Below are 12,157 nucleotides of genomic sequence, written 5' to 3'. Positions count from 1 at the left end.
CCCTGTGACCTCCTGTGTTGTGCGTCCCCGCTTTGCACCGATTCGTCACCCACACCTTTAGTCCCTTGATCGTGGGATGAATGTTTTTCTGGAAGCTGCGGTTTTTCACTGGGTTAGAGGTTTCTGCTTCGCCACATAGTCACAAAAACACGCGACGCACACACACACAGGCACACCCGTCCCCCCCTCCCCGCACCGTCGTGCGTTAACCGACTCACTCTCAGAAGCGTTAAGGAGCGCTTAGGATGGGCCGGTCACGCTGCTATGGGCTGGAGGTCCCGCAGGGGCGGGGAGTCTGCCCTGCCCTTGAGGAGCTTGGGGGCTGTGACAGGCAGGATAGGACCCCCCCCCCCCCCCCCCGCGCGGCAATGTACACATCCTAATCCTGGAACCTATGACTTGGTTACCTGCTACCGTAGAAAGACTTTGCAGATGCCATTGAGTTAAGGGTCCTGAGAAGGGGCATCATCCTGGCCTAGCGGGTGGACCCCATGTAATCACAGGGGCCCTCCATGAAGGAGGCAGGAGGAGCTGAGTCGGTGAGAGCGACCGGAAGGGCTTCTGGCTTTGAAGGTGGAGGCCAGGGTCACCCGCCAAGGGTTGCCGCAGGGCCCTGAAAGCTGGAAAAAGCAAGCAAAACGGATTCTCCCCTAGAGCTTCCAGAAGGCACTTGGCCTTGCCAATTACCTTGACCTCAGGACTCCTGACCTCCAGAGGATGAATATGTTGTTGAAAACACTGAGTTTGTAGAAATTAGTTACAGCAGCTGCAGGAAACTGATAGAGCCCAGCGGGGAAGAGGGTCAGGGAGGCAGGCAGCTGCCTGGCGGGGACGAGATGTGACCCTGGATGTGTGGCTGTGTGAACAGCCCAGCAGAGGCCACCTCACCTAGACGGGGGAGAGAAGGATGGGGATAGGGAAGGCTTCCTGGAGGAAGTGGCGTCTACACGGAGGTCTGAAGGAGGGTGGGAGCTCAGTGGGACAGATGGGAGAATGGGGGGCCAGCAGGGACTGCTCTCCAGGCAGAAGGGTCTCCCAGGTTCAGTACGGCTGCGGGTCACGTGCCAGGGGAGGATGGGGAGAGACAAGAGAGGGGAGCAGGCTCTGTCTCTAGGGCTTTGTAAACCTCCCTGGGACTCTTGGACTTTAGCTTCAGGGCAAAGGAGAGCCCCAAGTGGCAGGGCAGTAACCCCATGGCTTTTGTGCCTTAGAAAATTCCCTCTGGCTGTTATCTAGCCTAGAGATGGGCAGAGCCAGCTGAGAGCTGGGGACACAGGCTGTAAGGTCAGCTGACGGATGTCACAACGTGGGTGAGAGATGACAGTGGTCCAAAGGTGCTGGGAGGAGGCTGGAGGGAGGGTCCGAGTTGGAAAGAGCCAGGAGAATCGTGTGGGTGATCATACGTGGGGGTGAATGTGCGGGGACCAAGATGGCTCTCGGATTCTGCCTTGGGCACTGACTGACACAGGGGACCCAGGAGGGAAAATGGTTTGAGCTGGAACAGAGGCTGCAAATTCCTTGTCTGGGAGGAAAGCCAATGCTGGAGCTGGCTCACAGGAGAGGTCTGGGTGGGAGGCAGATTTGGAAGCCAACGTAAGCGCCACGAGGGCAGACACATTGGCCAACTCCCGGTGTCCCCAGAGCCCGGACACACAGCAGGTGCTCAAGAAGCACTTGCCGAAGAGCGTGCAGTGCCCAGAGGAGTCCAGGGGAGGTGAATTTTAAGGGATGGACGGAGCGGTCGTTATTAAAACAAGGCTTTTTAAAAGCCCGTTGATCTTGGTGACAAGGAGGTCACCAAGCATGGCAGCAGCCTTGGAGAGAACAATTTCAGCAGAGCGAGTGGGAAGGGAGGAAGCAGACTCCATCAAAAAGAGAGAAAGGAAGCCTGTAGTTGAAGGCTTTTGGGGTGGGTGGCTTTCAAGCTGGGAGAGAAGGGGCACGCTGCAATTTTCACACTTGGAAAATTAAACCGCACAAAACTCCCCGCTGTGAGTCCTCCGATCTGGTCTAGGGATTTTGAAAGCCAGAGCTGGTTGTAACCCCACCCCAACTCTGCACTCGCAGGACCTGGGGGCCGGGGGCTTCCTGAAAGGGGGCAGATGGCTGAACGGCACCAGCCAACTGCCTGCCTTTGGGAAGACCTCACGGAAGGGGCAACAGTCAAATAGCATCTTGAGGCAGGAGCAGGAGTTTGTTAGATGAAGAAGTGTGGGTGCCGAGAAACGCAGCCAACCCGTCTTTGGGATGAAAAAGCAGGAGGCAGGAGGGGCAGGGGTTGGTGGAAAGCACTTGCTTTTGGACCTGGAGAGCCGTGTGGTGACACACGGACTCCGACGTTAGCGGGAGCTAGTTCAAATCCCACCATTGCCTCTCGCTAGCCCAGTGGCCTTGGGCACTTGACTCGATCTCTTCTAGCTCAGTTGTAGAACGGAGATATGGATGCCTGCTCGTCTGGGCTCAGGTGGGGCCAGACCAAGTGCCGGGATCGTACCACCCAGACCCCAGCTCCCACAGATGCCCCCTTTCTGTGACAGGGGGACCCAGATCTTCTGATAAATATGGGACAAGCCTTCGAAGCCCCTGTGGTTAAAAAGAAAAAGTCATTGCAGTGAGACCAGTTCAAAGTGTAAGCCACACTGTTTATTTCCCTCTGTGGTATGGATGAGACGAGCCACCCACCAGGACCTCTGACATCTGGTAGGGGTGTGTCCTCTGCCTCAGACCCCAGCTCAGCTCACAGTGACCTTCAGGGGAAGCTCTGGTCCCCGGGGGGGAGGGGCTGCCATGGCTGTGCACCTGTGGATGCTGACTGGGGTGCAGTGGGCTGGCCTCAGCCCTCCCCTGCACCCTCCCCAAACCTGACTCCATTTAATACATAAGGAAAATGAGCTTCTCCAGGGGCCTGGGGGGACATCACCTGACTTAGACCAGGACTTCGGGGAGCCCTGGGAAGGGCCTCGGATGCCATGTAGTTAATGCGTTAGTTTCCAGGTGGGAAAAGTGAGGCTCATGACATTGCCATGATTGCAAAGCAGAGAGCTGGTCCTGGGGCCTGGAGCCCTGAGGTCAGGCCACAGCCAGCTGTGTGGCCTCTTTTCTGGAGGATTCTGGGCTCCTGAGCTTAACGGTCTTCCCAAGACCCGAGGGCAGCCTTGAACCTGTCTGCCAGTGAGGCCAGGGATTCCCCCGAGGAAACCGAGAGAAATGCAGAGCAGCACATGGGGACAGTTCCAGAAGGGTGACAGGGCCCAGGGAGCTGAGTGAGGGACACTCACCCTTGACATCAACTAGCTCTTTTAGGAAAGAAGCCACTGAGGGAGATGTGTGGGACAGACGTCCCCGGGGAACACTTCACCTGGGTGCCGCGATGTGTGAGGATGGGGGTGGGGGGATGGGCTGCCCCCAGATTAACGCGGTGGGGGTGGGGGAAAGGCTGGGCCCACGGGCTGGACTCCAACCGGCGGAGTGACCTCTACTCGGATGACTCCTTGGGCACATATGCCACATTGTCGTAGGCGGGGGGCGGAGAGGCTGCGGGGCTGGGGATGTTGAAGTCAGCGCTGAAGGCGCTGGGCAGGAAAATCACAGGCTGCAAAGAAAGAACCCCCGACAGTCCTGGAGGGCTCTGGTGCCTCCGGGCGGTGTTGCAACAGTGCCCCCCTGTGGTCATTCTGAGAACAGCGCCCTAGTAATGAATTCCGTAAGGGAAGAATAGGCTGACTCACGGGCTCCACTAATATTTCAAAAATATTTACGGGGGCCGATTAGGCGTTGGGAGTGCAGCAGTGAACAAAAGAGACAAGAGTCGCCTTTCTCTAGGAGCTAAAGTTCGGGCGTTCTTTCTCCCTGGGCGGCCCCTGCCCCGGCTCCCTCCCTTGGGTGTTCAAGGTTCAAGGCCGACCCTCCGGATTAGTTTCCCTCCCTGTGAGCGCACACTCCTCCGCGCAAAGCCTTTCAGTGGCCTCACCTCCCAGTTTGCACAAAGCCACCTCCCAAGCAGCACCCCCGACCCTATGGCCTGCCTTTCCCGCCTGAGGCCACCTTTACTCCACCAACGCCCTACCCGCCCCCCTTCCTGTCTTCACTGTCCTCCAGATTTGGGGAAGCTAAGCTAATCTCCCCCTGAAGTGCGCTGCCCTCTGTGATGCCCCTGTCTGTGCCTCACGGCTTGCGAACTGCCTCTGTGCACAGCACTGCCCTCCAGGACCTCCCCGGGCTCTGCAACCAGGCTCCCAGAGCCGCTGGTCCCTTGGTCCTGGCGCCCCCTTGTGGTCGCGAGGAGAATAGTTCCATCCTCCCCAAAGACTTCGCTGGGTCCCCAGATGTGCAAGAGTGGGGTGGCGGGGAGGCGCAGAGGGGAGGAAAAGGGACTCGTTGCCGCTCCCAATTGCTTTCCCGAAGGAAGAAGGAAGAGGCTGGAAGCAGAGCCTTCCCAGCCAACAGCCCTCCTCAGAGGCCCCGGGTGGGGTGGGCGGATGGGGGTGGGGTACTCACCGTGTTGGCTTGAGCGCGGGTGGCTTGACACCCGAAGTGGGTGGCAATGACCGCAATGAAGAACTCCAGGATGGTGAAGATGGTAAGCACGGCCAGATAGCCCCTGCCCACATCCTGGGGACCACACCCACAGTCAAGGCAAGCCCGGGGCTCTATGGGAGGAAGGGGCCCCAGGGGGACGGTAACTTGCCCGCGGTCCCACAGCCAGGCTGGCAGAGCTGGAGCTGGAGCTGGAGCCAGGCCTCCTGCCGTGCGTCCTGTGCCCTCCCCTTCCCTCTGGGGGGCTGCCCCTCCGTGTCCCCAGGCCTGTTCTTGGGAATGGGGTCACGGGGTCTATGCCCCCATGGGGTCTGTGGGGACTGACAAACTCCGCCCAGGCCCAGGGCCCTGGGGCTCCGGGTGCCGCTCACTCTCGCCTCCCCCCACCTCCTGGATGTGGCTCTCCCATGCTCTCCACTCCGGGGGTGGGGGGGGGGGTGCGTCTGAGAACACACCCAGTTAGTGACACCAAAATCCATGAGCAGAATGGCTGTCCCCGCAAAGGCTGCCACGGCGCTGAGAATGTTTGTCCCCAGGCTGCTTCTCACCTGCAGGAGGGAGAGGAGCAGAGGGAAGAGGCCAGGAGGAGAAGGGACAGAGGAAGGGGCAACAGCCCTCCGCCCCCGCCTCCCTGGGCCAGGGCTCAGTGGCCACCCTGCGACGCATGCGTTTCTGACCCCTCTCCCTTCTCCGGTGCTCCTCCCACGCCTCAAGGTCGCCCTGCCGCTTTCACCGTGGGTGGGGTCTGCAGCAGGGTCCCTGCCTACCCTCTCGGTGCCCGCCCCCCCAGGCCTGTGCCCTGCGGGTGCAGCTGCCCCAGGAGCAAGAGTCAGGGAGGCCCTCTGCTGTGGACACCGAGGCCCAGCTGGGAGGGTGATGGGGTCGCTTCCCTGAGATTCCACACTGCAGACCCCAGGGCGCAGGGGGCAGGGGAGAGTCTAGGGGCAGGTACTGAGGTGAGGGTAGGCCAACTGCTCACGGAGAGGCCCCGGGCTTCGGGTCAAGGGGATGTCTGGGTGGTCCAGACGGTCACTCAGGGCTCACCTTCCTCGGCAGCCGAAACCTGATGCTCTTTTGACCCAGCAGCTGGAACCTTCTGGCTGCATTGCCCTGGCCTTACATCGGGGGATTGGGACTGTGGGACCCACTCAGGTTCAAAGATCCCTGACTCTTCTTCTGCTTTTCTCTTTTTTTATGCCATCGAGGAGGTCATGGGGCCCTGAGTGGCCTCACGGGAAATCAACTAATTGGTCAATTAATCCAACCAAGTGCTGTTGAGTATGTGCTGCAGCCAGATGCTGTCAGAGGCGCTGTGAGCGCGGAGACAAGTCAGGTCCCTGAGCTCCTGGACTTCACAGCCTGAGGGTCCCCGAGTCCAGTCCTGCCCGGTTGTGACCCATTCTCCACCTGGCCCAGCACCGGACGGCTCCCGAGAGTCCAAATAGGACAACGGGTCCCTGCTTCTGCTCGCAGTGGCCTCCCTTAAATCAAGGCCCTTAAAATAAATCCCACAGTCTCCTTTAGGCCCTGATTCGTCTCCCTCCCCTCTCCCTCTCTGTTGTGTCCTCCCTCTCTGCCTCCTTCATCTCTTATAATCTGCCCTGGCTTCTGTCCCCACGGCCAGTCTCTTCCTCATGGGATACTGGTCCCCGGGCTCTTCTGTGGCTGTCTCCCTCTGAACAGCGAGCTCGGTGGCACCTGCCCCAGGACCCTAGACTGTCCGGGCTGAGCGGAATGACACCGGTTATTCCCCCCCCCCCCCCCCCCCCCCCCCCCCGCCCCCTGCCCTGCTTCTTTGTGGCACTTTTCACAATCTGTAACTACTTACAGATCTGTAACTGTTACCAGACTGTCTGTAACTGTTACCAGACACTGGAGTGTAAGCCCCAGGAGGGCAGGGCCTTGGCCTTCCCTGCTGTGCTGAGACTGGAGCCTGCTGGCTGGATGCGCTCCCCTGCAAAGCCCACATCGCCTCCCATTGCCCGCAGAGGGGTCCCAGCCACTACCCATGATGACCAAGCGCGTCTCTCCGTCTGATTTCTTTCCATGTGTCTCTCCGTCTGATTTCTTTCCACTTGTCTCCCCAGACCTCTGCCCCGGTCTCGTGGAGCCACACATGGTTTCCATAGCAACCCTGCCCAGGCCTTTTCCTTGTCTTCTCATGCTTTTCCTGCCACCAGATTTCTAAGTCCTCCCAGCCCACCAAGGCCTCCCTTAGCCTCCTCCTCTTCCAAGAGACCTTTTCTCTGAAGGGCCACGAGCTCTCTGTCTGTGGACCCTCACTTGCTGCCCTGTATTGTATGTCGAAAGTGTATCTTGCTTGGTTCCTCCTGTCCTGTGTCCGTGCTGTCCGGCTGTCCTCGGGCACCGGGCACTCAGCAGGCCCCCAGGGAATGTTTGTTGAGTGAGTGAATGGACAGGAGGGGCAGAGTGGAGAGGACTCAGCCGTGGCCCCGGGTCCCCCATTCAGACTTACGAGGCAGCTGGTGTGGTTCTTCTCGGCTGCCACGGAGAGGGACCCTGAGATGACGAACTGCGTGGAGACGAGGGGACCCCGGTGAGGCTTCGGCCGGGACACGGGGCAGGTCACACCATGCCTGGGCTCTGTCAAGGCCGTGGGCACCAGGGCGAGGGCAGCGGCCCCTTGGCTGTCACCTTCCCTGCCTCCCGGCCAGCAACCTTGGGATCTCTCTGTAAGGGTGCCCCCTGGTTACTAGGGGCCTGTCCCGGGAACTAGGGCGGTAGCTGGTGAGGTGCATGTTTTCGAGGGACATCATTCACATCTCATGCAAATCTGGCTCTCTCTAAAGGGGGAATTGTTGCAAAGTGATGGTCACCATTTGCTGGTAATTAGCTCCTACTCGCATTAGTTTTTGATTTCCTCAAACTAGAGGACAGGCAGGGCCAGGACTATGCTTTTCAGACGAGGACGCCAGGCCTGGAGACTGAGTGACTCCATGGTGGCCCACAGTGGTGCTGGGATTCAGACCCCACTGGCCTCATTCCCAAGTCTGCACGCCCACACCCCCTCCCCGGGGCAGCTGGGAGACTCCGGTCTCGGATGGGGCTATGTAAACCCCGAGGTGCTCTCTTGACGTTCGAGATTGCCCACTGGCCACGTGCTCCCTGATTCTGCTGGAGTGGAAGGGCAGGCGGGCCGGGCGCGATGTGAGCACAGGAATGGGCTGGGGTGGGGGTGGGGGGGGGTTTCGGAGCTGATCAGACTCCCAGGGGACGGAGCTCTTGCGGGGCTGGGACCCATGAGGGGGAGTAGAAGGGTTTCTGGGGGTGAGGCTTGGCATTCAGGTAATACCCAGGTGGTTAGTGCCCTTTAGCCCTGCGTCCCATCCTCTTGGCTCTTGGCTGGGAGCTTTTCCTAGGCAGGAGTGGCGCCTGGAGTAGGGTTTGCAGTTAGGAGCTGGATTTAGATTCAGGCCCCTTCCTCCCGGGGCGGCTGTGCCCCAGGGAATGTGGGAGGGGGCGGGTGCGGAGGTGAAAGGAGAGCCCCAGATGGCCCCCCGGCACTCACGCAGGCTCCTCCCCAGAAGGGGACGCCGCCTTCGATGAAGAGCATCCCCACGTGGCCGCGGCGCACCATGAGCAGCACGCTGCCGAAGCCCAGGTGGATGAGGCCGATGAGGATCTGGACGGTCTGCGGGAGCAGGCGCGGCTCAGCAGGGCGGGCTCCACACCGCCCCCTGCCGGCCGCGGGGAGAACCTGCGCTCCACTCCCCCCCCCCCGCCCCCACCGTGATGCTTGGAACTAAACTCCGATTCTGCTCTCTTGAGGAGACATCCTTATAGCAACCATCAAGGACTGTCTTAAGGAGGAAAGCCAGCTCCCACATCTGAGGGCCCCCCCCACCCCTCGCCTGTTGCCGCGTTTCTACAGATCTGCATCTGCTTTGTGCTCTGACCCGTGGATGTCCGGCACCGCTGGGTTGCTACCTGGTTTTCTGAGCTCTCGTTTCAATGGCACAAGATTCCCTGCACCGGATGCCTCACCCTTTCCCTCCTCGTCGCCCTGCATCCTGCAGAGAATATCTCCTCGAGCATCTCTCTCATTTCAGTGCCTGTCACCGATCCATTCCAGCTGTGTGCTGGGAGCTGACATCTGGACTCGGATTTGGGTTTTTCGAAGCTGATCCATTCCCAGAAGTAGGACGGTTTTCCCAAGGAAGGGGACATGTGGGCTTCTGCTAAGTTCCGCCACGTTTTTTTTTTTCCCCATACGTTTTCGGTAACGATTGAGTTCTAGAACGGAGCAGGGACGTTGAAGGCCACCCCCCCCCCCAATTCAACCTCTGCCTAACTCAGGAGCCCTTTCCAGCTCCTGACTTGTTAATAGCACCCCCCAACCCTCAGTGGGGAGGTGCCCACCACCACGCAAACCACTGTGGTCCGTTTACGGGCAGTGCTGACTGGGAGCAGATGACTGGGGAACGTTTTCTTGGGATCACGTGGAATAGGCATGTCTTTCCGCGTGCCAAGGATTTGGATATTTATAGGCACCCCCCCTCCCGGATATTCTCTCCTGTTCTCTCTTCAGCTGCACATCTTTCGTCTTTGCAGTTTTCTTATGTGGCACGGGGTCCCCGCCGCCAGCCCGGCTGTCCTCTGCGGGCTCTTCTCCTGCTCCTGGACACTCCCACCCCTGCCATTACTGCTCACGGAACACCAGCTACCTCCGGCCCCATGCCCATCCTCACTAAGCAACGTGCTGCGTGTTTTATAGACGTGGCCTCCTCGAATCCCAACACGGTGAGGTCGGTGTTATTATCCTAATTTGGAGATGAGGACACTGAGGCTCAGAGATGTCCAGCGACTTGCCTGGGGTCTCCCAGGGCAGAAGTGGCTGGCCAGCCACCTCGAAAGCTGGTGTTCGTCTACTGGCGACACTCCCAAACACCCATGCGTAGTTTCCACTCTCTGGGTTCTCCGGCAATGTGGATTTGTCTTGTTGGATTCTTTTGGAGGTCATGGCTTCCCAGGTCTCTCTGAGGCTTCGGGATTCCAGGGGCTGATGACCCCGTCTCTGTGCACGGTGTCTGGTCCCTTTGCACACCAGTAGACGTGGTGCAGCCTTTAGCGTAGAATCTCGAATTCCAGCTTGTTCAAGCCAGAGCTCCTGCGTGCTACAGAGCGGTGGGGTTGGAAACAGAACTGTACGGTCAGGCCATCCTGGGGTACAGGATGCCACTTAGCAGCAGCTGGGTGGCCTCGGGCCAGTGACTTAGCCTTGATAAGCCTCTGTTTCCTAATCTGTCCGACGGGAGCCATGGTCACCGTCTCACAAGGTGGTGATGGGAATCTAAGGAGCCAGGGCCTGCAAATTCCATGCTCAGTGCGTGCCCGGGAGACGACAGCTGTCATCACTGCCGTCATCACCACCGCCATTGCCTCAGCTATGCTTACATCTTCCATTTGGGGAAACTGAGGCCAAGGGACAAACCGAAGACACTATATATGTATGTATGAGGATGAATATGTCTGCCTCTCTGCCTGTCCGTCTATCTACCTATTTGATATTTTCTTCCCGCCCGGAGACCAACAACTCAAGGCCATCTGAGATTGGCAAAGACCTCATGGGACATCTCTCATGGGCCCGCAGGAGCTGCCCCCTGCCCACCTCTCCAGCTTCCATCTCCTCTCCCTTCTTCCTCTCCCTCTTCTCATTCCAGCATGTTAACCTTCTATTTCATCTTGAACAAGCCGCATGCGTTCCCACCTCAGGGCCTTTGCACCTGCTGCCCCCTCCACCTGATGAGCCCTTCCCCCTTGCTCCCTGTGTTCCCGTGGCTTCAGCCTCCAGGTTGTAGCTTCCCTGCCATCTCCCCACGGAGACCTGGCTGTCCCCCATCACTAGAGTCGTCCCTCCCACATCCGTCATTCTTGACCGAATGACCCTATTTGGAGTCATGTTCACCATTTCTTGGTTGGTGTGGTCTCTGTGAGCTCCAGGGGGGGTGGGTCTGTCTGTCTGGTGCACAGGGGAATCTTCAAGTCCTCACTAAGTATAGATGGACCGCCTGCCCCTTTCTGAGGTGTCCGTGAGTGCTCCAGTGCTGGGACGCTCCCTCCCGGCACCTGTGTGCACAGGCCTCAGGTGGCCTGGGAGGGGGGTGGGGGGGCGGGGTGTATCTCCTTACCCCTAAAGCTTTGGGCTCTCCCGTCAGGAACGTCTCCGTCTCCGTGGGCCGCAGGTCGGGCGGCTGGGTGGCCCTTGGGGTCTGTGCCCCCAGCGGCGGCTCCTCAAACTGCATCACCCCGGGAGGCTGGCACAAGGGGCTGGACAGGATGGCTGGAGGTGGGCGGAGGCTGCCGGCGTCGCTGGGCGGGATGACGACAAACACGCCGTTGCTGGCGGGAGCTGCGGACATGGTGCTGGACGGCCTGGGCGACGAAGGCTCGGGAGAGAATGACGATGCTGCTGGTTACACGTTTGCAGAGAGCCTTTTCGTGTATAAACAACGTGCCTGCTCACTGCGGTCCCTGACGATGGCACCCGAGTCACCGACTGTCCTTGGCGAAGCTTCGCCCGCCAAGAAGTGAAGGGATGTCCTAGATCAAGGCCTCTAGGAGAGGCAGGGCCAAGACTTGAATTCCCGTCTCTGACCCCAGAGGCCCCGCTCTCAGTCTCTGTGCTGTATTGCAGGGAAAGGACCTTTAGGAGGACCATGTACTTAAACCGCCTCTCTTCTCCAGAGAGGGCAAGTGACTTGCCCAAGGACACACAGTTAGTATGAGGCAGAGCTGATCTACCCACCTGCCATTTCCCGTCCCTCAGCCCGGGCTCATGAGCTTGTGTAAGTAATGCCCCTGGGTCATTTCTGGCCATGGACGCTTTCTCTCTGGCCACCCAAACAACTGCTATTAATGTAGCTGAGAAACGCATGCCTTATGGAAGCGCTGTGTGTGGTTGACCCGAGTGAACACTTTGGGGAGAAGCACCCAGCTGTCAGAAGGTGATCTTACTCGGGCACAGAAGAGCGACCAACGAATCTGCCAGATCACACGGAGACATTAAAAAGTCAGCCTTCTCATTGGCATCGGTTGGTTCAGTGCAGGCTGAGGAGACAGAAATCAGCGTTTGAATCCTGGCTGCCCTTGTTACTTGAGACATGGGACAAGACGGCCACCTTCCCTTGCCTCGTTTCCTTATCTATAAAGTGGGGATAATACCACTGTGATCAATCTCATAGGGTTTGGCATGAATTAGATGAGATAATGCACACCAAATTGATTAAAGCCGTCTTTTAGACTGATGTGTTATAATGCTGTTTGCATAAAATGTTTTTTTTTTAAATATTATGTATGGGGACACCTGGGTGGCTTCATTAGTTAAGCATCTGACCTTGGGTCAGGTCATGATCTCACAGTTCAGGGGTTCGAGCACCATGTCAGGCTCTGTGTTGACAGCTCAGAGCCTGCTTGGGATCCTCTGTCTCCCTCTCTCTCTGTTTCTTGCCCCTCCAACCCCTCAAAAGAAATACATTAAAAAAAATAGATGTAAACAGTTCACAATGAACAGTTAATTTTTTTTACCTCTTAAAAAATGTTTTAAAAATGTTTATTCATTTATTTTTGAGAGAGAGAGAGAGCGAGCAGGGGAGGGGCAGAG

General features: G+C 58.4%; 1 protein-coding gene across 1 annotated transcript; it reads right to left on the bottom strand.

Annotated features, from left to right (window-relative positions):
- Positions 1–2,621: 2,621 nt before the first annotated feature.
- On the bottom strand, positions 2,622–11,795 carry MS4A15 (membrane spanning 4-domains A15). The gene is made up of 6 exons (XM_043579139.1): positions 10,686–11,795; positions 8,066–8,188; positions 7,013–7,069; positions 4,992–5,084; positions 4,498–4,611; positions 2,622–3,592 (listed from the first exon to the last, which is right to left on the bottom strand). The coding sequence occupies exons 1-6, from the start codon at positions 10,914–10,916 to the stop codon at positions 3,476–3,478; spliced, it is 735 nt and encodes a 244-aa protein (XP_043435074.1). The 5' UTR covers positions 10,917–11,795; the 3' UTR covers positions 2,622–3,475.
- Positions 11,796–12,157: the final 362 nt, after the last annotated feature.

The sequence above is a fragment of the Prionailurus bengalensis genome, chromosome D1, assembly GCF_016509475.1.
Source record: "Prionailurus bengalensis isolate Pbe53 chromosome D1, Fcat_Pben_1.1_paternal_pri, whole genome shotgun sequence".
In the NCBI taxonomy this organism is placed as follows: Eukaryota; Metazoa; Chordata; class Mammalia; order Carnivora; family Felidae; genus Prionailurus; species Prionailurus bengalensis.
This window is presented reverse-complemented; position numbering and strand designations above follow the sequence as displayed.